Below are 25040 nucleotides of genomic sequence, written 5' to 3' on the forward strand. Positions count from 1 at the left end.
AGAAGTTCTTTCTACACAAAAATCCAATATAGGCAGAAAGTGTTGTCCCTGGGAAGCCTGTGCTGCCTGCACAGGCTAAACTTGGACAACACTTGATTCACATGCATGAAGTTTCAACAGGCTTGTCAGAGACAATAATTACCGCATAGACCGGATTTTTTCCCCCAAGAGGCCCCTTACCCTTAGAGAATTTCTATAAAATGATGCAACTTTACCCAAATTTCAAGCATACTTTCGGAAATTTCTTCCCCTTTTTTCAGTTTTGTTGACAATTTTCCCCAAAAATGGAAGGCCACGCCCTTCCCAAAACAAGAGCACCGCATAACGGGTGCCAACGCATGGCTGCGAAAGCTTGTCAGAACAATTTTTTTTTAGAGGTCACAGTGACCTTGACCTTTGACCTAGTGACCCAACATTGGGTGTGGCGTGTAGAACTCATCAAGGTGCATCTATATATGAAGTTTCAAAGTTGTAGTTGAAAGCACTTTGATTTTAGAGCCTATGTTAAAGTTTTATATTAGAGGTCACAGTGACCTTGACCTTTGATCTAGTGACCCAAAAAATGGGTGTAGCATGTAGAAATCATCAAGGTGCATCTACAAATGAAGTTTCAAAGTTGTAGGTGGAAGCACTTTGATTTTAGAGCCTATGTTAAAAGTTTTATATTAGAGGTCACAGTGACCTTGACCTTTGACCTAGTGACCCAAAAATGGGTTTGGCGTGTAGAACTCATCAAGGTGCATCTACATATGAAGTTTCAAAGTCGTAGGTGGAAGCGCTTTGATTTTAGAGCCAATGCTAAGTTTATGTTAAAGTTTTTTATTAGAGGTCACAGTGACCTTGACCATTGACCTAGTGACCCAAAAATGGGTGTGGTGTGTAGAACTCATCAAAGTGCATCTACATATGAAGTTTCAAAGTTGTAGGTGGAAGCACTTTGATTTTAGAGCCTATGTTTAAGATTTATATAAGAGGTCACAGTGACCTTGACCTTTGACCTAGTGACCCATAAATGTGTGTGGCGGTTAGAACTCATCATGGTGCATCTACATATGAAGTTTCAAAGTTGTAGGTGGAAGCACTTTGATTTTAGAGCCAATGTTAAGGTTTAAGCACAACGCCTATGGCGGACGGCTGACGGCGGATGACGAGCTGGCTATGACAATACCTCGGGTTTTCTCCCAAAACAGCCAAGCTAACAAAAAAACATGCATGCCCCTCATATGGGCTGTCAGTTGTAGTGGCAGCTATGGTGTGAATACGTTTTTTGTCACTGTAACCTTGACCTTTGACCTAGTGACCTGAAAATCAATAGCCATCTACCAGTCATGATCAATGCACCTATGAAGTTTGATGATCCTAGGCCTATGAGTATTCTTGAGACATCATCCGGAAACAATTTTACTGTGTAGAGTCACTCTGACCTTGACCTTTGACCTAGTGACTTGAAAATCAATAGGGGTCATCTGCAAGTCATGATCAATGTGCCTATGAAGTTTCATGATCCTAGGCCACAGGGTTCTTGAGTTATCATCTGGAAACCATTTTACTGTATCCGTGTCACCGTGACCTTGACCTTTGACCTAGTGACCTGAAAGTCAATAGGGGTCATCTGCAAGTCATGATCAATGTACCTATGAAGTTTCATGATCCTAAGCGTAAGCGTTCTTGAGTTATCATCCGGAAACCATTTTATTAAGTAGTCACCGTGACCTTGAACTTTGACCTAGTGACCTGAAAATTGATAGGGGTCATCTGTGAATCATGATAAATGTACCTATGAAGTTTCATGATCCTAGGCATAAGCGTTCTTGGGTTATCATCTGGAAACCATTATACTGTTTTGGGTCACCTTGACCTTTGACCTAGTGACCTGAAAATCAATAGGGGCCATCTGCGAGTCATGATCAATGTACCTATGAAGTTTCGTGATCCTAGGCTTTAGCGATCTTGAGTTATCATCCGGAAACCATTTAATTGTGTCGGTCACTGTTAACTTGACCTTTGACCTAGTGACCTGCAAATCAATAGTGGTTGTCTGAGAGTCATGATCAATGTACCTATGAAGTTTCATGATCCTAGGCTTTAGCGATCTTGAGTTATCATCCGGAAACCATTTAATTGTGTCGGTCACTGTTAACTTGACCTAGTGACCTGCAAATCAATAGTGGTTGTCTGAGAGTCATGATCAATGTACCTATGAAGTTTCATGATCCAAGGCGTAAGCGTTCTTGAGTTATCATCCGGAAACCATTTTACTATTTCGGGTCACCATGACCTTGACCTTTGACCTAGTGACCTCAAAATCAATAGGGGTCATCCGCGAGTCATGATCAATGGACCTATGAAGTTTCATGATCCTAGGTGTAAGCGTTCTTGAGTTATCATCGAGAAACCATTTTACTATTTCGGGTCACCGTGACCTTGACCTTTGACCTAGTGACCTCAAAACCAATAGGGGTCATCTGCGAGTCATGATCAATGTACCTATGAAGTTTCATGATCCGAGGTGTAAGCGTTCTTGAGTTATCATCCGGAAACCATTTTACTATTTCAGGTCACCGTGACCTTGACAAATGACCTAGTGACCTCAAAACCAATAGGGGTCATCAGCGAGTCATGATCAGTGTACCTATGAAGTTTCATGATCCTAGGCCTAAGGGTTCTTGAGTTATCTTCTGGAAACCATCTGGTTGACGGACATACGTACGGATGGACGGACTGACATGAGCAAAACAATATACCCCCTCTTCTTTGAAAGGGGGGATAAAAAGCCCTGAACTAGATCATCTTCAAAAATAAAATACATAAATTAAATAATAACAAGAGCACCGCCTTGCGGGTGCAGACCGCTTATCTATTTTTCTTTTTAAAGGTGTAGGGACCTATCTCAATTTAAATCACAAAGGATGTAGGGGTGGAGTGAAGAGGGGTGTATAGTGTGGGGGTGTGGTCATTTATTACATTATTTTCCAAAAAAAAAAATGCAAAATAATTTTTTTTTTTGGGGGGGGGATTCTTGGGTGGGATGGTTGGACAGTATTTCAAAAATAAAATAATAAAAATAAATATTTGTGTTTTTTAACCATGTTTGAAAAAAACAAGAGATGTGTTTGTCAGAAACACAATGCCCCCTATTGCGCCGCTTTGAAATTTTTTTTTTTTTTTTTTTACCTTTGACCTTGAAGGATGACCTAGACCTTGAACTTCCACCACTCAAAATGTGCAGCTTTATTAAAAGGCCGCGTTCAAATATTTATTTTTTTGGTCTTTGACCTTGAAGTATGACCGTGACCTTGAAGGATGACCTTGAACTTCCACCACTCAAAATGTGCAGCTTCATGATAACGCCGCTTTGAAATTATTATTATTTTGACCTTTGACCTTGAAGGATGACCTTGACCTTGAAGAATGACCTTGACCTTGAACTTCCACCACTCAAAATGTGCAGCTTCATGAGAACGCCGCTTTGATTTGTTTGATTTTTTTTTACCTTTGACCTTGAAGGATGACCTTGACCTTGAAGGATGACCTTGACCTTCCACCACTCAAAATGTGCAGCTTCATGAGAACGCCGCTTTGAAATTATTTTATTTTATTTTTTGACCTTGAAGGATGACCTTGACCTTGAACTTCCCCACTAAAAATGTGCAGCTTCATGATAACGTCGCTTTGATTTTTTATTTTTATTTTGTTTAACCTTTGACCTTGTAGGATGACCTTGACCTTGAAGGATGACCTTGACCTTGAACCTACACCATTCAAAATATGCAGCTTCATGATAACGCCGCCTTAAATATTTTTTTTGACCTTTGACCTTGAAAGATGACCTTGACCTTGAAGAATGACCTTGACCTTCCACCACTCAAAATGTGCAGCTTCATGATAATGCCACTTTGAAATTTTTTATTTGTGTTTTGATCTTTGACCTTGAAGGATAACCTTGACCTTGAAGGATGACCTTGAACTTCCACCACTCAAAATGTGCAGCTTCATGAGAACACCGCTTTGAATTTATTTTTTTTTACCTTGAAGGATGACTTTGAAGGATGACCTTGACCTTCCACCACTCAAAATGTGCAGCTTCATGAGATACACATGCATGCCAAATATCAAGTTGCTATCTTCAATATTAAAAAAGTTATGGCCAATGTTAAAGTTTTCGGACGAACAGTGCTATATATTTGACTTTTGACCTTGAAGGATGACCTTCACCTTCACCTTTCACCACTCAAAATGTTCAGCTCCATGAGATACACATGCATGCCAAATATCAAGTTGCTATCTTCAATATTGAAAAAGTTATGGCCAATGTTAAAGTTTTCGGACGGACAGATACCATAAATTTGACATTTGACCTTGAAGGATGACCTTCACCTTCACCTTTCACCACTCAAAATGTGCAGCTTCATGAGATACACATGCATGCCAAATATCAAGTTGCTATCTTAAAAAGTGAAAAAGTATTGGCCAAGTTTTTTTCGGACTGACAGACAGACTGACTGACATACTGACGGACAGTTCAACTGCTATATGCCACCCTACTGGGGGCATGAAAATTATTTTTTGGGGTTGGGGGTGGCGGGGGGGGGTATAGTGTGAGGGTGTGGTGGTCATTTAATAGATGATTTTTAATTAAAAAAAATAATAATGGGGGGGGCGGCGTGGGGGATTCGGGGGGGGGGGGGGGCGGCGTGGGGGATGGTTTGGACTGGACGGAGTCAATTGTGGTATGTCAGGTAAGAGTTGTTTTGTCAAAGTATCAATCGAATCTAATCATAAGTAAAGTAGTTATGGCAATTTTAGCAAAATTTAATAATTTGACCTTGAGAGTCAAGGTCATTCAAAGGTCAAGGTAAAATTTAACTTGCCAGGTACAGTACCATCATGATAGCATGAAAGTATTTAAAGTTTACAAGCAATAGCCTTGATACTTTAGAAGTAAAGTGAATCTAAACACAAAATGTAACCATATATTCAAAGTTACTCAGTCAAAAAAGGGCCATAATTCGGTAAAAATGACAACCAGAGTTATGCAACTTGTCCTTTACTGTCCCCTTCTGATAGTTTGCGAGTGTTCCAAGTATGAAAGCAATATCTATGATACTTTAGGGGTGAAGTGGACCAAAACACAAAACTTAACCAAATTTTCAAGTATAAAGGGCCCATAATTCCGTCAAAATACCAGTCAGAGTTACATTACTTTGCCTGCACAGTCCCCTTACGATAATTAGTAAGTGTTGCAAGTATGAAAGCAATGGCTTTGATACTTTAGGAAAAGTGGACCTAAACACAAAACTTAACCAAATTTTCAATTTTCTAAGTATAAAAATGGCACATAAATATGTCTAAATGCCAGTCAGAGTTACATAACTTTGCCTGCACAGTCCCCTTACGATAGTTAGTAAGTGTTGCAAGTATGAAAGCAATGGCTTTGATACTTTAGGAAAAAAGTGGACCTACACACAAAACTTAACCAAATTTTCAATTTTCTAAGTATAAAAACGGCACATGATTCCGTCAAAATGCCAGTCAGAGTTACATAACTTTGCCTGCACAGTCCCCTTACAATAGTTCGTAAGTGTTGCAAGTATGAAAGCAATGGCTTTGATACTTTAGGAAAAAAGTGGACCTAAACACAAAACTTAACCAAATTTTCAATTTTCAAAGTATAAAAAGGGCACATAATTCTGTCAAAATGCCAGTCAGAGTTACATAACTTTGCCTGCACAGTCCCCTTATGATAGTTAGTAAGTGTTGCAAGTAGGAAAGCAATAGCTTTGATACTTAAGGAATAAAATGGACCTAAACACAAAACTTACCCAAAATTTTCTATTTTCTAAGTATAAAAAGGGCACATATTTCTGTCAAAATGCAAGCCATAATTATCTAATTTTGCCTGCCCAGTCCCCACTTGATAGTAAGTAAGTGTACCAAGTTTTAATGCAATAGCATTGATACTTTATGAGAAAAGTGTACCTAAACGCAAAACTTAACCGAACGCCGACGCCAAGGTGTGCAAAAGTTATCAAACTTTAACCAAAGTTAAAGTTTTGGGACGCACATATACAATGAATGAATGACAAACAGACAGACAGGCCAAAAAAAATATACCCCCGATCTTTCGATCAGGGGCATAACAATTAGGAAAATTTTGTCTTTGAAAGGCAACTTTGGCTAAAGGAAATTTTGTGCTAGGGAAAGCCCTGAAATATTGTACATGGGTAAAATTAGAAGTGTAGCAAACAAGATTTATGACAATAGTAGTTTAAGATAATGGCAACCATAACCAATACAATGTTACATTCCAAACATTAAATAGTTGACAATAAGTAGAGGAAAAATATACAGTGTGACAATGACATCATACATACCAAATACAGCACATATGAATGTTGTAGTTACAGAGATGTGTATTTTTCTATACAAGTCTAAAGAAAGAGTACTAATGTTATAGAAATTAAAAGTCCAAAAAGGTCCATCACTTACATAACTACGTACCTGGACCTCTTTCTCGAGCTGTTTGATCCTGTCCTCTCTGTTCTGCAGATCCCACTTTAACTGCTGTAGATCGTTCTCTGTGTCTCTACGCCGGGACAAGCACACGTCTGTACAGCATTCTCCCCTGACACAAATGCACAGAAAGTTATACAACATAACTCAGAAATCCTAGTATTTATAACATCTGATCACAAATTGTAACCCTAACCAATCTGAACAGCATTCTTGTCTGATAGCATCAAAGTTGATGGTACGTCTAACAATAAATGTGAGTCACTCTCCTGGACAATAGGGCTTATCCCTTTACCACTTAGATACCTATTTAACCCCTCACCACTTAAGATACCTATTTAACACCTTACCACTTAGATACCTATTAAACCCCTCACCACTTAGATACCTATTGAACAGTTTTCCACTTGGATACCTATTTAACCCTTTTCCACTTGATACCTATTTAAACCTTCACCACTTTAATAGATACCTATTTACCCCCTCACCACTTAGATACCTATTAAAACCTTTTTTACTAAGATACCTATTTTGATGCATTTGTAGTCCCTTAGAAATTAACATTTAATTTAATGAAATTCCTACTAAATTCAAGTTTTGAAGGCTTCATTACTAAACCTTAGATACTGATGATCATCAAACAGCACAAAACCTGAACAGACTGAGAGTTACTCATAGGCTCCTTTGTCTTTATGCTGGTTTCAAAAGCCATTTTCACTTTGCTTTTTATGGGAGAAAGGGCTTTATATATGAGAGTAAAGTGTCGGCCTAAATTAGTCAGAGCAGTCTGAACAGGCTATCCAGGAAAGACAGTTTTAGATTTAACAGTACTTTTCGTTTTTATCAGGAGATGTGTTTGTCAGAAACGCAATGCCCCCTTATGCGCCGCTTTGAATTAAAATTTTAACTTTGACCTTGAAGGATTATTTGACCTTGACCTTTCACCACTCAAAATGTGCAGCTCAATGGGATGCACATGCATGCCAAATATCAAGTTGCTATCATCAATATTGCAAAAGTTATGACCAATGTTAAAGTTTTGTGACACACATACAGTAACAGACAAATACAATGAGAGACAGACAGGCTAAAAAAAATACCCCTGATCATTGGATCTGAGGGTATATCAAGTCTCTTCCAAAGGAGAAGCCAGTCTGGGCAGAAACTGTTACCCATGATAAGCCTGTTAAGGCTAATCTGAGGTGACACTTAACTAACATGCATTAAGCCCCATTTTCTCAAAGCAGGGCTTAAATATATAATAATGCTTCAAAGAACAGGTCTCAAGATAATAAACAGAAAACAAGTGTGATGGAGAACTAACTAAATGACAGACAGACAGACAGACAGACAGACAGACAGACAGACAGACAGACAGACAGACAGACAGACAGACAGACAGACAGACAGACAGACAGACAGACAGACAGACAGACAGACAGACAGACAGACAGACAGACAGACAGACAGACAGACAGCGAACAGACAGATAGACAGACAGATGGAAAGTATTGCTTTGCCAAAGTTTATTGGGAAGCACACTGGCACCTGTCACTGACAAGTGACATACAACACAATTCTTGCAGCTGTAGGGGAGCTTAGTACATTTGCATAAACTGTCGTTCCAGATCAGCCTGGATGACACTTTCCGCTTTTATGGGAACCACTGTAAAGGAGAACTAATTAACTACCAGACAAACAGGGCATCAACAATTGTCTCCCGCAAGTAACCTGCGACCAAAGCCACAGCACATGCTGCTGCATCCTTCTCTAACTATTAAGCCCAGTTTAGCCAGAACCCAGCTCATAAAGTCTACCTGGCGGTGACCAAGGCCACAGCTCTGGCTGCTGCAGAGTCCTCTGCCTTCTTTGCTTTCCGTTCTGAGGCGAGCTGTTGTTCTAAAGCACTTCTTGCTTTCTTCTCGTCTGTCAACTTGCGCTCCAGTGAAGATAAACTTTCCTTGTCTTTCTGGCGGCAGGTCACCAAATTGTGAAGTCTGTGAAAGGTAAATGAATTTTTTTTTTGTAATTTAAACCTATATATTTCACTGTTGTTGATGGTGCAAGACTCTTTAATTATAGTGTTTTGAGACAATGTGAACGTTCCCTGAGAAAAGATGGATAGCACTATTGCAAACAAACTTAAGTACACAATATACATCACATGACTTGAAAAAATAAATGGGACCTTTTAAATTTCCAATAAATAGACTATTCTGAACAAGAGATGTGTTTGTCAGAAACACAATGCCCCCTACTGTGCAGCTTTGAATGTTTTTTGTTTGTTTTTTACCTTTGACCTTAAAGGATAACCTTAACCTTTCACCACTCAAAATGTGCAGCTCCATGATATTGCAAAAGTTATGGCAGATGTTAAAGTTTTTGGACGGACGCACAGACTGACGGAAAGTTCAACTGCTATATGCCACCCGACTGGGGGCATAAAAAGTGCAAGCTGATTCATGAAGATTTGACCAAAAAGACACTTCAAGAGTATTATCATGTTTTTTCTTTAAATTGACCTAGTGACCAAAGGCGATCACAAAAGCTCACCATGATACACAAACACTACAATTACCGTGTAAAAAAAGAAAGTTAACTAAATATATGGGATATGCGCAGTGAAGCAAATTCAGAGCATTGGTTATCAAAATCTGTCTTTTTTCAGACCTAATCACAACTTGGAAAACCCTACAAAACAAGAATCTGTATTTGACAAACACACATGACTCCGAATGGGGCATGCATAATTGTCAAACACAGATTAACACCTACATGGTTTGATTTATTGTGAAGAGGTGTAGATCAAGAGGAACGTTATGCTGAATGATATGGGTGCATTGATCATACGCAACAACAGCAAAAGTATGCAGGTGACGGATAACCCATTTTTATTATTGACTAATTATTTAAGACTAAATAAGGTCAGGTTAAAAGTGAGGTTGGATGAGATTCATAGATAAGGAATAGTAATAACCAAAAACTATGTAAGCATCAATGCACTGTAGCAATCCATCTTGGTGCTACAAAAGAAAACTTAAAATTCTACTGTACCTATCACGGATGCAAGGGAACAAAAAAATATTTTAAATATCTGGAGATTGTTTAAAATAAATAAAAACATTAATGAAACAACAGAAAGATAAGAAACAAGAGGGCCATGATGGCTCTGAATCGCTCACCTGACTAACCTTGCTACATCAACTTGTCTGAATCGCTCACCTGACTAACCTTGCTACATCAACTTGTTTTCTATCAGACCCATATACAATCCCCAGCCAGATTTCATCAATTAATAATTTTTGACAAAATTTCATTAAGATGAAAACTGTGATCTCTTTCATCTACACAAGGTTTGACTAGAATTGGACCGGTGACCTAATTTTTGACCCCAGATTTCCCATATACGATCCAAAATCAGATATTATCAAGATAAACATTCTGACCACATTTCATTAAGATCTTATGAAAACTATGACCTCCATTGTCTACACAAGGTTTTTCTAGGATTTGACCTAGTGACCTAGTTTTTGACCACAGATGACCCAATTACAATCCCAACCCAGATTTCATCAAGATTAACATTCTCACTATATTTTATTACGTTTGGATGAAAACTGTGATCTCTACTGTCTACACAAGTTTTTTTTAACAATGACCTAGAGCCCTAGTTTTTGACCCTAGATGATCCAAATTCGATCCCAACCCAGATTTTAACAAGACAAACATTCTGACCATATTTCATTAAGATCTGATGAAAACTGTGACCTCTTTTGTCTACACATGGTTAGTCTATGATTTTACCTTGTGACCTAGTTTCTGACCCCAGATGACTTAAATACAATCCCAATCCAGATTATATCAAGATAAACATTCTGACCAAATTTCATAAAGATTGGATGAAAACTTAAAACTTCTATTGTCTACATACGGTTTTCTATAATTTGACCTAGTGACCTTGTTTTTGACCCCAGATGACCGAAATACAATTCCAACCCATATTTCATCAAGATAACATTCTGACCAAATTTCGTAAAGATTGGATGAAAACTGTGACCTCTACTATCTACACAAACAAATTGTTGACGGACGCACGCACATATGCACAACGGACGCCAGACATCACAGGTTCACAAAGCTCACAAAGCTCACCACTCACTGCTGAGTGTGCTACTGGGCATGCCAAAAAATAAAAACATTGTTATAATAAATTGTTTAAATACTGTAGTACATGTATATAAAAGATAATTGTATAGAAAATTAATAAGTATAAAAATTATGTTTTTAATTCACAGGTACGTCTACAATATGAATGAGTATAAGACATTTGACAAATTAATATTTAAATCATAACACATATAAGACAAGAATAAATGTTCCGTAAAATTTACAAATGAGAATAATAATTAGTAATCCGAAACACACTACGATTTTTAATGTTAACACGACGTTTACAAATGCTTCCAATATACAGTCATCATGTATATTTCCCGACAAAAGCGCGCGAAAATTATGCTGCAATGTACAAGGTCTATTCCTGCAAAGCGTGCGTGTATTGATTTGTTTGATACAAACTTTATAGCGCAGATAACATTGAATTTTGTTGATTTCGGTTAAAAGTTTCTTTGGTACTTTTTAACAAAATTATATCCCGAATAAATTGATATTTCCTCCAAAATAATTTCAAATCATACACGCCGAATCTTTATCGTTACGGTATTTTAGTAGAGTAATTATTTTAACAGTAATTGTACTGTAAACTGATTAAAGAAGACATCTGGGCGGAACTGGATTTTAAGTGTTTGACGTTATGAAAACACGCAAAGCTTGTCTACTGACCTATTGTGTAGACTGCTGTCTGCAGTGTTTTGACAAAAGGGATTAACATGTGTGAATGTCACTTTGCCGATTTGGTCCATAATTACTGGTAAACATTGTTTTGAATGTCGACGCAACAAGAATACAACTGTGAATATTAAATGCAACCATCAACTCAATAGTTACCACCTTCTTTTAGCAATCAATGGAATAACCTAACTTCAAAGAGAAAATAAATGCATTAGCGAGCAGAGAATTGACTTTGTTCCGACAATTAAAACCATTCCTTATGCATTCGTTGAACGTGTTTACTTGAGTAAGTTATGCCTTTAGACAGGAAGCGGCTTTTCTTTGATTACGTCAAACTGTCAATTCACACAGATTTGCGAGATTTTTAGGGTCCTCGGTCATTTGTTTACATGTTCAGTATAGAAAATCACCTGCTAACATGAAAACTTTGGATTAAATTATCAAAATAAAAACAATGTTGCAAACTGTGTTTATATTAATTGGTAAGTTTTAGCTAAAAGACGACGTTTTGTTTGTCGTAAATCAACGAGTTTTCTATACAACAACAACTACTTCTACAACCACGTCAGGATCGATCTATCTTGTTTTGTTTTTTTTAATTGTAAATATTATACTACATGTACATGTATGTACTTGTAATAAATGTAATTTTATTTGAAAATCAGGAAGTCAAACAAAATTAAATTGATCGTTATCTCGTAAAATGCGGAGTTTCCCCCGCGTTGCCAACGCCGAGGGCCGCCGTGTCGGCTTATCAGTTTTGCCGATCGTTAACCGCCGCGTCCAAAATCATGCAAACACCGCATCTGGCAGGATTTTCTTAATCTCCCTCCAGGTCAATCACCGTGGAGTATGGAGGGAAATTGGGGAAAACGCGTGGAGTGTACAGTACTAGAACTAAGAAAAACAAGGAGCAATTTAAAAATATATATATATATGGAAAAAGTATGAAAAAATGAGAATCTAGGAAACGCTGTGCATATAGCCTGCATTCAGTTAACTGAAAAGAAAAACATTGTGAGCTTACTTGTTTTGTAAATTCTCATTGTCCTGCTGAAGCTGATATAGTTCAGACCGTGTGTTCTTGTCACCCAGAATAAAACTGTTGATCTGAGATTTCAGCTCGGACTCTGTGCTTCTACTTGTCTGTAAGTCATTCTTCAATCTCTTGACATCATTTTCTAACCTGCAAAGAAAAAATGTTTACACTGCCTGCTGACTAATTCTTGGACAATGGGGCTAGGCATAATTCTGGGAAAATGGGGCTAAATGCATGTGCATTAATTATCATCCAAGAGTAGTATATGCAGTCCCCACAGTATGATTAGGATCAACACTTTCCGCTTTTGAGGTAATAGAATGTTTTGTTCACAGGAAGTTTTTTTCAGTGATAATCCAGTTTAGTTGCAAAAAGTGGTCCCTGATTAGCCCTGGCCTTGCAGACTGGGGCGCTACTTTACACACATGCATGAGTACCTTGATCCCCAAACAAGTCTTACAGCTTTGTCACAATAATGACTTAAAATATAGCCATGCACATCTACACTTCATTTCACTCACTTGAAAATGCTGAAGTAGATTTCTCCACAAATTAAAAACACTTAATGCTTCTGTCATAACATTGTGACATGTAAGTTCAAGGGAACAGAAACATATAGTTATGATTACTTAACTAAAGAAGGGCTTGTGTCAATTTTGCTCACTTGGGGTTGAACGCATCATGAAACAAGGGCTGTTTGTAAAACATGCATGCCCCCCATATGGGCTCTCCGTTGTAGTGACAGCCATTGTGTGAATATGTTTTTTGTCACTGTGACCTTGACCTTTGACCTAAAGACCTGAAAATCAATAGGGATCATCTGCCAGTCATGATCAATGTACCTATGAAGTTTCATGATCCTAGCCATAAGCGTTCTTGAGTTATCATCCGGAAACCATTTTACTATTTCGGGCCACCCTGACCTTGACCTTTGACCTAGTGACCTGAAAATCAATAGGGGTCATCTGCGAGTCATGATCAATGTACCGGTACATATGAAGTTTCATGATCCTAGGAATAAGCGTTCTTGAGTTATCATCCGGAAACCATTTTACTATTTCGGGTCACCGTGACCTTGACCTTTGACCTAGTGACCTGAAAATCAATAGGGGTCAACTGCAAGTCATGATCAATGTACCTATGAAGTTTCATGATCCTAGCCCCAAGCGTTCTTGAGTTATCATCCGGAAACCACCTGGTGGACCGACCGACAGACCGACAGACTGACTGACATGTGCAAAGCAATATACCCCCTCTTCTTCGAAGGGGGGCATAATAACTAAGCTGTGGGTGAAACTTTGTACGTTTCTGATTGAAAATCCAGTACACTACAAATTGACTATTGACACAGATTAATCCAAAAACGTGCATTCAAATGCTAAATATTGCCAATTGTTAATCAATTAGCTCTTCTGATGCTCATACACAAATCTTCAACCTTTCCCACTTGGAGGCAAAGTGAAAATTGCTATGTGCAAACAGCATAAAACCAAAACATATTTCTCGCATTCTGTTCAGGTTTTATGCTGTTTGCTGCTTATCAGTATCTAAGGGCTGGAAATGAAGCCTTAAAAACTTAAATCTTGTAAGAAAGATCTTTTATTAATTTTAACTTTCTAAGGGACTACAAGTGCTTGAAAATGCTTATCTAAGTGGGAAAGGGTTAAGTCGAAAAAGTACATTAAAATGCTGAATATTGCCATCCATTAATCAATAAGCTCTTCCGATGCCTATAAACAAGTCTTAACTTGAGCCATGCTCTGCGAAAAGGGGGTTAAATGCATGTGCGTAAAGTGCTGTCCCAGATTAGCCTGTGCAGTCCACACAGGCTAATCTGGTACGACACTTTATGCACATGCATATAATCCCTTTTTCACAAAGCATGGCCCACTTACTTTTGTAAATATGCAGACTCATCCCTGTTGTTGGCAAATGCTGCTGATGATATATCAGGTTTGTTGTAATTCTTTGGCTTTGAAGAGCTTTTCTTTTCATTACTGTTTAATTTCACACTATGGACTTTCGTGCTTATTCCATTCTGCTTGTAAGTTTTAGCTTGTTGATCATTTGCAAAATTTTCAGCATTTTCGTTAAAACTGTTTATATCGGTGGCTTTGTTCGCCTGTTTTTGCTCAATATACTGGGCATCATCATCAATCTCTAAATCATCTGTGACTTTTGATTTCTCTTTATCCTTGCCCGTTGATTTTGATGGGTTTGGTGATGATGACTGTGTGACGGATGCTGTTGAAGCTGCCGTTGTTGCTGCTGTTGATGATGTAACTGGGGGTGCTTTTATAGTTTCTGCAGGGAGCTGTGAGATTTCTTCCTCTTCAGGAATGGCAGGTATTGCTGAAAGAGAAAACTCTTCAGTGTGTTTGTTTTGGGAATGAGGGCTACCAAATACTATAAAATAGAGTTAAAGTCGGATAGTGCAACAATCTACCAGAGTAACTTAAGAATTGTCAATCTGAAGCCACGTTTAGATCAAGGCTGAGAACACATTTGTTTGGACAATTTTACAAACAATTAACATACCAGTCTAATAAATACAAAGTCCCCATTTTTATAAACTAGAATAGTAAATTCTGATTGTTTTAAAGTTATCTAACAGTATTGCTTAAAGCGGGTATATACGATTTTTATATGTGCTGATTTGTACAATATTGATACAAATGTGTTATAATAACACACAATATGCAAGAAAAATGATACATTTAAGACGAATTTCCTAAAAAACAGCAAATACAAATTAGCGCCCCGAGCCGATTGTGACCAAGATAATTCGTAATTATTTTCCTACAATAACCGATGCATTCGTCTTTTTAGTAAGTATTCGTGTGTCGTATGAATCGATATCGCTGCAGGAATTTTAAATGAACCGTTAAACTAAATTTAGATTCACATCATACATGCATGATATACATGCTGGCGAGTTCGGCTGTACAGCCTTTTTTGATTTCAGAATTGGGGGGGGATTCTGGGGTGGGGCAAGGGTGATGGTTTTGGTGGAGTGCATTGTGGTATGTCAGGTAAGTGTTGTTTTGTCAAAGTATGAATCAAATATGATCATAAATAAACAAGATCATATTTACCCGCTTTAAAATTGTTCGTCTTATTATAAATGTTTAATTTGCAATCATAAGTGCAATAGAATATGCAAATAATTTGTGAGCTTTATAAATGCTATGTATTTGTATTTTTAAGTGTTTTTAATGTTATATATATAAAGGTACAATCAATTGAGTTGCATAGGGTTATTGTATTTACAAACAAGAGTTGTCAGAGGACAGTGCGCTCGACTATTCGAGTGCTTGACAGTATAACGTAAGCCATCATGGAGAGGGGGGGGGGGGGTATAATGTGGGTGGGTGGTCATTTAATACATGTAGATGATCTTTCAAAAATATGGAAAAACACATTTTTATTTATTATTTTTGTTTGGGGGGGGGATTCTGGGGTGGGGCAAGGGTGATGGTTTTGGTGGAGTGCATTGTGGTATGTCAGGTAAGTGTTGTTTTGTCAAAGTATGAATCAAATATGATCATAAATAAAGAAGTTATGGCAATTTTAGCAAATTGTTCAATTATTTAAGTATAAAAGGGGCCATAATTCTTTCAAAATGCTTGATACAGTTGTCTGTTCTTGTTTATAGATTAGGATCATGTTGGTGTAAAGAAGTATGCAAAATATGAAAGCAGAATGTCAAAGGACATAGAAAATATTTGAGGTGGTACACAAACTTTAACATAGATTTATCAATAATATGCATATTCTAAGTATAAAAGGGGCAATAATTCTGTCAAAATGCTCGATACAGTTGCCTGCTCTTGTTAATAGATTGGGGTCATGTTAGTAAAGAAGTATGCAAAATATGAAAGCAATATGTCAAAGGACATAGAAAATATTTGAGGTGGTACGCAAACTTTAACATAGATTTATCAATACTATGCATATTCTAAGTATAAAAGGGGCAATAATTCTGTCAAAATGCTTGATACAGTTGTCTGCTCTTGTTCATAGATTGGGGTCATGTTGGTAAAGAAGTATGCAAAATATAAAAGCAAAATGTCAAAGGACATAGGAAATATTTGGGGTAGTACGCAAACTTTAACATTTGCAGCTAACGGGAACGGAAACGCCGACACCAGGGTGAGTAGGATATCTCCACTATATATAGTTCATTTATATTAGTCGAGCTAATAAAAGCAATATGTCAAGGATATAGGAAATGTTTGGGGTGGTACGCAAACTATAACATAGATTTATCAATAATATGCATATTCTAAGTATAAAAGGGGCAAAAATTCTTTCAAAATGCTTGATACAGTTGTCTGCTCTTGTTTATAGGTTGGGGTCATGATGGTAAACAAGTATTCAAAATATGAAAGCAATATGTCGAGGGACATTGAAAATATTCTGGGTAGTACGCAAACATTAACATTTGCTGCATATTCTAAGTGGAAAAGGGGCCATAATTATGAAAAAATGCTTGATAGAGTTGTCTGCTCTTGTATATAGGTTGGGGTCATGTTGGTAAACAAGTATGCAAAATATGAAAGCAATATGTCAAGGGACAAAGAAAATAATTTGGGTAGTACGAAAACTTTAACATTTGCACGCTTAAAGAAACGCCAACGCCGGGGTGAGTAGGATAGCTCCACTACATATATTTCATATATAATAGTCGAGCTAAAAATTGTTAATATTGTTTTTTGGAAGCCTGAAATTGGGAATGTAAGTCAGTCATTTGGGAAAAATATTTACTTTGACATTTGGATTTGACAAAAAAGACACTGCTCTTATTACAAACTAGAGCTGTCACCATAGGATGACTTATGCCCCATATAAACGCTTGATAGAAATTATGAGCTTTTTTCGAAACCTAAACGCAGCTTTCGAAACCTAAACACAGACCCTAAGTTCAAGGCCAAGGTCATAGGGGTAAAAATGTTTGTGTGTATGGAAAGACCTTGTCCATATACACATGCATACCAAATATGAAGGTTATATCTCAAGGGACATAGAATTAATGAGCATTTTTCGAAACCTAAACGCAGATTTCGAAACCTAAACGCGGACCCTAAGTTCAAGGTCAAGGTTACAGGGGTAAACAAATTTGTGCGTATGGAAAAGCCTTGTCCATATTACATGCACACCAAATATGAAGGTTATATCTCAAGGGACATAGAAGTTATGAGCATTTTTTAAAACCTAAACTGAAAGTGTGACGGAAAGACGGACAGACCGACAGACGGACAGTCCGATCACTATATGCCCCCTTTTCTTCGATGGGAGCATAGAAAAAAACTGTTGGAAAACAGAGCATAAATCTTCCTTTGTTCTTGTCTGAGATTCAAGTGTTGTTTTTTTAACAAAATTGAAAATGTAGTACTTGCCAATAAGGATTACTGTTGCTATAAACTCATAGCATTTTTCCACACAAAATCTATTTAGTCAACTTGATCTTGATCCCAGTAATCCTTCATGCGATCTCCAAATAAGGCATCCAAGTGAAGTAACATGTTTCATTACAATGAAAGATATTCGAGATACAATTTTTAAGCAAAACCATTTGTCAATACTGAGTCATAGTGATTTTGACCTTTTTGTTTTTTATCTATTCCTAGGTAGCAACCCAAAGAAACAAAGTACTGGTTCTTCCCAGGATGCAGTCTCAAGATGCAATCAATCTTACATAAGAGCTGCACTCTTGGAAAACCAGGCTTAATGCGTGTGCACAAAGTGTTGTTGGAGATAAGCCTATGCAGTCTGGACAGGCTACACTGGCACAACACTATGCAGTCTGGACAGGCCACACTGGCACAACACTGCAGTCTGGACAGGTTACACTGGCACAACACTGCAGTCTGGACAGGCTACACTGGCACAACACTGCAGTCTGGACAGGCTACACTGGCACAACACTGCAGTCTGGACAGGAAAAAAACTGGCACAACACTGCAGTCTGGACAGGCTACACTGGCACAACACTGCAGTCTGGACAGGCTACACTGGCACAACACTATGCAGTCTGGACAGGCTACACTGGCACAACACTGCAGTCTGGACAGGTTACACTGGCACAACACTGCAGTCTGGACAGGCTACACTGGCACAACACTATGCAGTCTGGACAGGCTACACTGGCACAACACTATGCAGTCTGGACAGGCTACACTGGCACAACACTGCAGTCTGGACAGGTTACACTGGCACAACACTGCAGTCTGGACAGGCTACACTGGCACAACACTGCAGTCTGCACAGGCTACACTGGCACAACACTGCAGTCTGTACAGGCTACACTGGCACAACACTGCAGTCTGGACAGGCTACACTGGCACAACACTGCAGTCTGGACAGGCTACACTGGCACAACACTGCAGTCTGGACAGGCTACACTGGCACAACACTGCAGTCTGGACAGGCTACACTGGCACAACACTGTAGTCTGGACAGGCTACACTGGCACAACACTGCAGTCTGGACAGGCTACACTGGCACAACACTGCAGTCTGGACAGGCTACACTGGCACAACACTGCAGTCTGGACAGGCTACACTGGCACAACACTGCAGTCTGGACAGGCTACACTGGCACAACACTGCAGTCTGGACAGGCTACACTGGCACAACACTGCAGTCTGGACAGGCTACACTGGCACAACACTGCAGTCTGGACAGGCTACACTGGCACAACACTGCAGTCTGGACAGGCTACACTGGCACAACCCTTTCCGCTTTAATGTATTTTTTGTTTTAAGGAAGGCTGTTAATAGTCTAAGCTAAAGGACTCTTCCCTGATTAGCCTGTGTGGACTGCACATTCTTATCTGAGACGACACTTTAGGCACATGCATTCACTTCCAGTTTCCCAGAGACAGGCTCATATATAGGCTATAACAATACGGTGCACTATAAATGCTTACCTTTCAGTTTTTCTACATTTTGTAACTCTGGAGGCAGTGCTTGTTGTATAAGTTGAAAATAAAAATCATTGTCTTTCTGTACATCTTTCTGTTTGCGCTATAAAAAATTAAAGAAACATGCTTAAAAGTGCATCACATACCAAAAGAGAAAATAACGGCACATCATTATGAAATTCAATTTATATCATTCAACATATTGAAAATTGATAGCTATACAAACAAGGGCTGTTTGTAAAACATGCATGCCCCCCATATGGGCTGTCCGTTGTCGTGGCAGCCATTGTGTGAATACGATTTTTGTCACTGTGACCTTGACCTTTGACCTAGTGACCTGAAAATCAATAGGGGTCACCTGCGAGTCACGATCAATGTACCTATGAAGTGTCATGATCCTAGGCAAAAGCCTTCTTGAGTTATCATACAAAAATCATTTTACTATTTCGGGTAACCGTGACCTTGACCTTTGACCTCAAAATCAATAGGGGTCATCTGCAAGTCATGATCAATCTACCTATGAAGTTTCATGATCCTAGGCCTATGCGTTCTTGAGTTATCATCCGAAAACCATTTTACTATTTTGGGTCACCGTGACCTTGACCTTTGACCTAGTGACCTCAAAATCAATAGGGGTCATCTGCGAGTCATGATCAATCTACCCATGAAGTTTCATGATCCTAGGCGTATGCGTTCTTGAGTTATCATCCGGAAACCATTTTACTATTTTGGGTCACCGTGACCTTGACCTTTGACCTAGTGACCTCAAAATTAATAGGGGTCATCTGCGAGTCATGATCAATCTACCCATGAAGTTTCATGATCCTAGGCGTATGCGTTCTTCAGTTATCATCCTGAAACCATTTTACTATTTCGGGTCACCGTGACCTTGACCTTTGACCTAGTGACCTCAAAATCAATAGGGGTCATCTGCGATTCATGATCAATCTTCCCATGAAGTTTCATGATCCTAGGCGTATGCGTTCTTGAGTTATCATCCGGAAACCATTTTACTATTTCGGGTCACCGTGACCTTGACCTTTGACCTAGTGACCTCAAAATCAATAGGGGTCAACTGCAAGTCATGATCAATGTACCTATGAAGTTTCATGATCCTAGGCCCAAGCGTTCTTGAGTTATCGTCTGACAACCACCTGGTGGACGGACAGACCGACCGACCGACAGACATGAGCAAAGCAATATACCCCCTCTTCTTCGAAGGGGGGCATAAAAATATAACTTTTGGTTTGATTTCCTACACATTCAAACATCTCTTTACTGACTTAAGTGTTCACAGGAATAGGTTCTTCTACGCAGAAAATATTGATGGTAAAAAAGAGAAAGAAATGGTCGAAACTATTATTTAATTTATCAATATGAGCCCCGTAATGGGAACAAATGTGCTTCAGGAATTTGCTGAAAGTGTTGTCCCAGATTAGCCTGTAAAGTCTGCACAAGCCCATCAGGAGAGACAACTCCTGCCTTGATTTATCATTCTAAGGGAGTCTCTTTTAAGTCTAGGCAGAGAGTGTCATTCTGATAAGCTGTTGCGGACTGCACAGGCTAATCTGGGACAACAATTTACGCACATGCATGTACAGGGCTTCCACTGTCGTTTGCAAAAATCGTGAATGGCAAAAATTTAGCAATATTGGCGATTATAATAATCGTTTAGCAAAAAATGTGTTTTTTTCCTGGTTAGTATCCTTCTGCGTAAAAACATCGCAGTCCACAAAATGGATCAATTGACCTGCTGAGCATGTTTTCACAACACCCACCACAAAATCCTGTTTTTTCCCCGGATTAAATAGAATGTACAGTACAATAACTCTTTTATATATTACTTATTTAAAAGACAGAAACAATAAATATTAAGCATGTTTGATTTTAAATTAATTAAGGAGAATTTTCAATTCTGAATCATCCACAATAATTTTGTTTAAAATGCACTATGAAACTTTTAACAGCATTAAAATCAAGATCTCCTTGTTTTATGCGCTTCTATGTTTTTTATACAAAAATCAATACATCGATGCTTCCCATGCACATGTGCACACTTTCCACACTTTTGTCTCGACAAAGGATGAACACAAAATACATGAGCATTGTGTATTTGAGTCTGCTAATTGTTACTGTCCTGTTAACATTAAAAGTTCTGTAGTGTGTTTCTGAAATGTAATAATTCTCATTCGAGAATTCATCAAAACATTTACAATTGTGTGTAATTAATTCCATGATAATTTGTGAAAAGTTTTACGTGTGGAAATACATGTTTTTCAAATACAAGTATTATGCTGCAAATGCACAATTTCCACGAGGATTACACCTGGTTGCCATCATCATTTTTGCTAGTAACTGGTCAAGATTATATCCCAGAACTTGACACAGTAGAGACCAATCAGTAGGGATAAACAAGAGATAAAAAATGTCACAAGAACATGTTTTCAATTTGAAAACAAGAAATGTGTTTGTCAGAAACACTGTGTCCCCTTTTGCGCCGCTTTGAATTTATTTGTTTTGACCTTTGGCCTTGAAGGATGACCTTGACCTTTCACCACTCAAAATGTGTGGCTCCATGAGATACACATGCATGCCAAATATCAAGTTGCTATCTTCAATATTGCAAAAGTATTCATAAAATGAGCAATTTTGGCCACATATATTTGACCTCTGACCTTGAAGGATGACCTTGACCTTGACCTTTCACCACTCAAAATGTGCAGCTCCATGAGATACACATGCATACCAAATATCAAGTTGCTATCTTGAATATTGAAAAAGTTATTGCAAATGTTAAAGTTGAAGCAAACAGACCAACAGACAGACAGGTCAAAAAACAATGTCCCCCACTATAGTGGATGGGGGACATAAAAAAAGTCTGATAAAGGGAGACAACTCAAACTGAACTGATTGTACATAGTTACCCCCCTTGTTTCAAAATAAATCTATTTTTAGTTGTGGGGACCTTGACTTTGGAGATATTGACCTAATTCTTTCGTGCGACACAACGTCCCATGATGGTGAACAAATGTGCCAAATGATTTAAAAATCTTACAATGAATGACATAGTTATGGCCCAGACAAGCTCATTTATGGCCATTTTTGACCTTTGAACTCAAAGTGTGACCTTGGCCTTGGAGAATTCAACGTAATTCTTTTGCGCGACACACCCTGCAATAATTGTGAACAAATGTGCCAAATGATTTAAAATCTCACAATGAACGACAAAGTTATGGCCCGGACAAGCTTGTTCCGCCCGCCCGCCGACATTCGCGAATCTAATAATTTTTCCTTCGGAAAACCTGGTTAAAGAGCCAACAACACAAACAAAACCCATGATATTGCTGACAGAAATGACACAGGGTTATTCACAAATGACTAATTCACCACTGTCCGCATCGTTGGTGCCCCAAGCCGTGTTGCAGGAATATTGTTAAGTTAAATCATTTAATAAATCAATCGGTAGATTTCTTAGTTTTTTCCGACTGCATTGTATTAAATTTACCAAAAACGTAATTTGCAGTACATTATACTACCAAGTACTCAATTTGCAGTACATTATACTACCAAGTACTCTTATACTATTTGTTTTTAAGTTTTTAACCAAGGACAGTTTCAAACTTCTTATAACAGATGCTCCCTAATGCTTGGCTAAAACTTTGGCTACGAAAAAATCTATTTGATGAAAATGTTGGCTACATAAATTTTGTTGCTAGGAGGAGCCCTGCATTCAGCCCAGGGTACCGTTTTACTAAGCTACTTGCGCAATTCGTAGACTTACGCACATAATTATTTTAAATTCAGTATAGTTCCTTCAAATTCTTGCTACATTGACATATGGTATGTTTTAATGAAATTCATCATATAATGTTACATTCTAAGTAAAAATTAATGAAAATAAATGAAATTCAATTATTTTAAAATATGTGCTTAAGTCTAAGACTTGCGTAAGTTGCTTAGTAAAACAGTACCCTGGATCTCTTCAGAGCTAGGCTTGTATGTTGACACTTACCAAGCGCAATTTATATGAGACATATGTCTTGAATCCAAATCCTAATGTGACAACAGGGTATCCAATACTGAAAGATAAACACATACAAAATGTTCATTGATAAATATGTGACAACTGGGTATCGAATACTGAAAGATAAACACATACAAAATGTTCATTGATAAATATGTGACAACTGGGTATCCAATACTGAAAGATAAACACATACAAAATGTTCATTGATAAATATGAGACAACTGGGTATCCAATACTGAAAGATAAACACATACAAAATGTTCATTGATAAATATGTGACAACCGGGTATCCAATACTGAAAGATAAACACATACAAAATGTTCATTGATAAATTGAGCCTTGTTCTTGGAAGACTCGACTTAACCCTTTGCATGCTGGGAATTTTGTCATCTGCAAAAATGTCGCCTGCTGAATTTCTAAAATTAGCATTTTCTTCGATTTTTTTCTCAAAGAATACTATCAGAATAGCAAACAGTTTGGATCCTGATGAGACGCCACGTTCTGTGGCGTCTCATCTGGATCTAAACTGTTTTCAAAGGCCTTCAAAATTCGGTTCCCGCACTGAAAGGGTTAATGCATGTGACTTTAGCGTTGTCCCGAATAAGCCCATGCAGTTTGCACAGTCTAATCTGGGACAGCACGTTACCCACATGCATTAGGCCTAGTTTTCTCAGAAAGAGGCTTAATTGAAACTGGATCACATGATCAAAACTAAAATATATGACATAATGTAAACTAAACATTGAAGACGACAACTACCCTCTCAATGGCTAATTTCTAGCATGTGCAAAACTTGACTTAAATTAATCATACAATTTTGAATTTTGCTGCTTTATTTTAATCACACCAAAACAACAAGGTTTCAAGTTGATTGATTGAATACTAGTAAATCGTCTACTGAATGTAATAAGTCATGTAACTGACATTTTTGTACATTTTTACTTTTTTCCATTTTTTGTGTTCATGAAGGTGACATACATCAACTGTTAATATATTAAGTCAACCTTTTTGGTAAAAAAAAAGTTTTCACCAAATTTTCGAAATCGACATTACGAACACATGTACTTTTCTGAATGTAACAAGATGCGTTTGTGAAACACAATGTCCCCCTATATGATGTTTGACCTTGTAGGATGACCTTGACCTTGTGAAGGATGACCTTGACCTTGACCTTTCACCACTCAAAATGTGCAGCTCCATGAGATACACATGCATGCCAAATATCAAGTTGCTGTCTTCAATATTGCAAAAGTATTCATAAAATAAGCGATTTGGGCCACATATATTTGACCTCTGACCTTCAATGATGACCTTGACCTCGACCTTTCACCACTCAAAATGTGCAGCTCCATGAGATGAACATGCATGCCAAATATCAAGTTGCTATCTTCAATATTGCAAAAGATTTATAAAATAAGCGATTTGGGCCACATATATTTGACCTCTGACCTTGAAGGATGACCTTGACCTTTCACCACTCAAAATGTGCAGCTTCATGAGATACACATGCATGCCAAATATCAAGTTGCTATCTTCAATATTGCAAAAGTATTCATAAAATGAGCGATTTTGGCCACATATATTTGACCTCTGACCTTGAAGGATGACCTTGACCTTTCACCACTCAAAACGTGCAGCTTCATGAGATACACATGCATGCCAAATATGAAGTTGCTATCTTCAATATA

General features: G+C 38.0%; 1 protein-coding gene across 3 annotated transcripts in view; it reads right to left on the reverse strand.

Moving 5' to 3' along the window:
- The window catches only part of LOC127850194 (macoilin-like), a 67703-nt gene that overhangs the window by 19221 nt on the left and 23442 nt on the right, over positions 1–25040 (reverse strand). For 2 of the 3 annotated variants that reach the window (XM_052383032.1, XM_052383034.1), the window contains exons 5-10: positions 23337–23403; positions 19331–19427; positions 14296–14752; positions 12389–12547; positions 8331–8510; positions 6490–6625 (exon numbers count right to left, since the gene is read on the reverse strand). In XM_052383032.1, the coding sequence (XP_052238992.1) occupies positions 6490–6625; positions 8331–8510; positions 12389–12547; positions 14296–14752; positions 19331–19427; positions 23337–23403 (1096 nt within the window). The remainder of the gene's footprint in view (positions 1–6489; positions 6626–8330; positions 8511–12388; positions 12548–14295; positions 14753–19330; positions 19428–23336; positions 23404–25040) is intronic. The other variant, XM_052383033.1, reaches the window with a different exon arrangement.

The sequence above is a fragment of the Dreissena polymorpha genome, chromosome 11, assembly GCF_020536995.1.
Source record: "Dreissena polymorpha isolate Duluth1 chromosome 11, UMN_Dpol_1.0, whole genome shotgun sequence".
NCBI lineage: Eukaryota > Metazoa > Mollusca > Bivalvia > Myida > Dreissenidae > Dreissena > Dreissena polymorpha.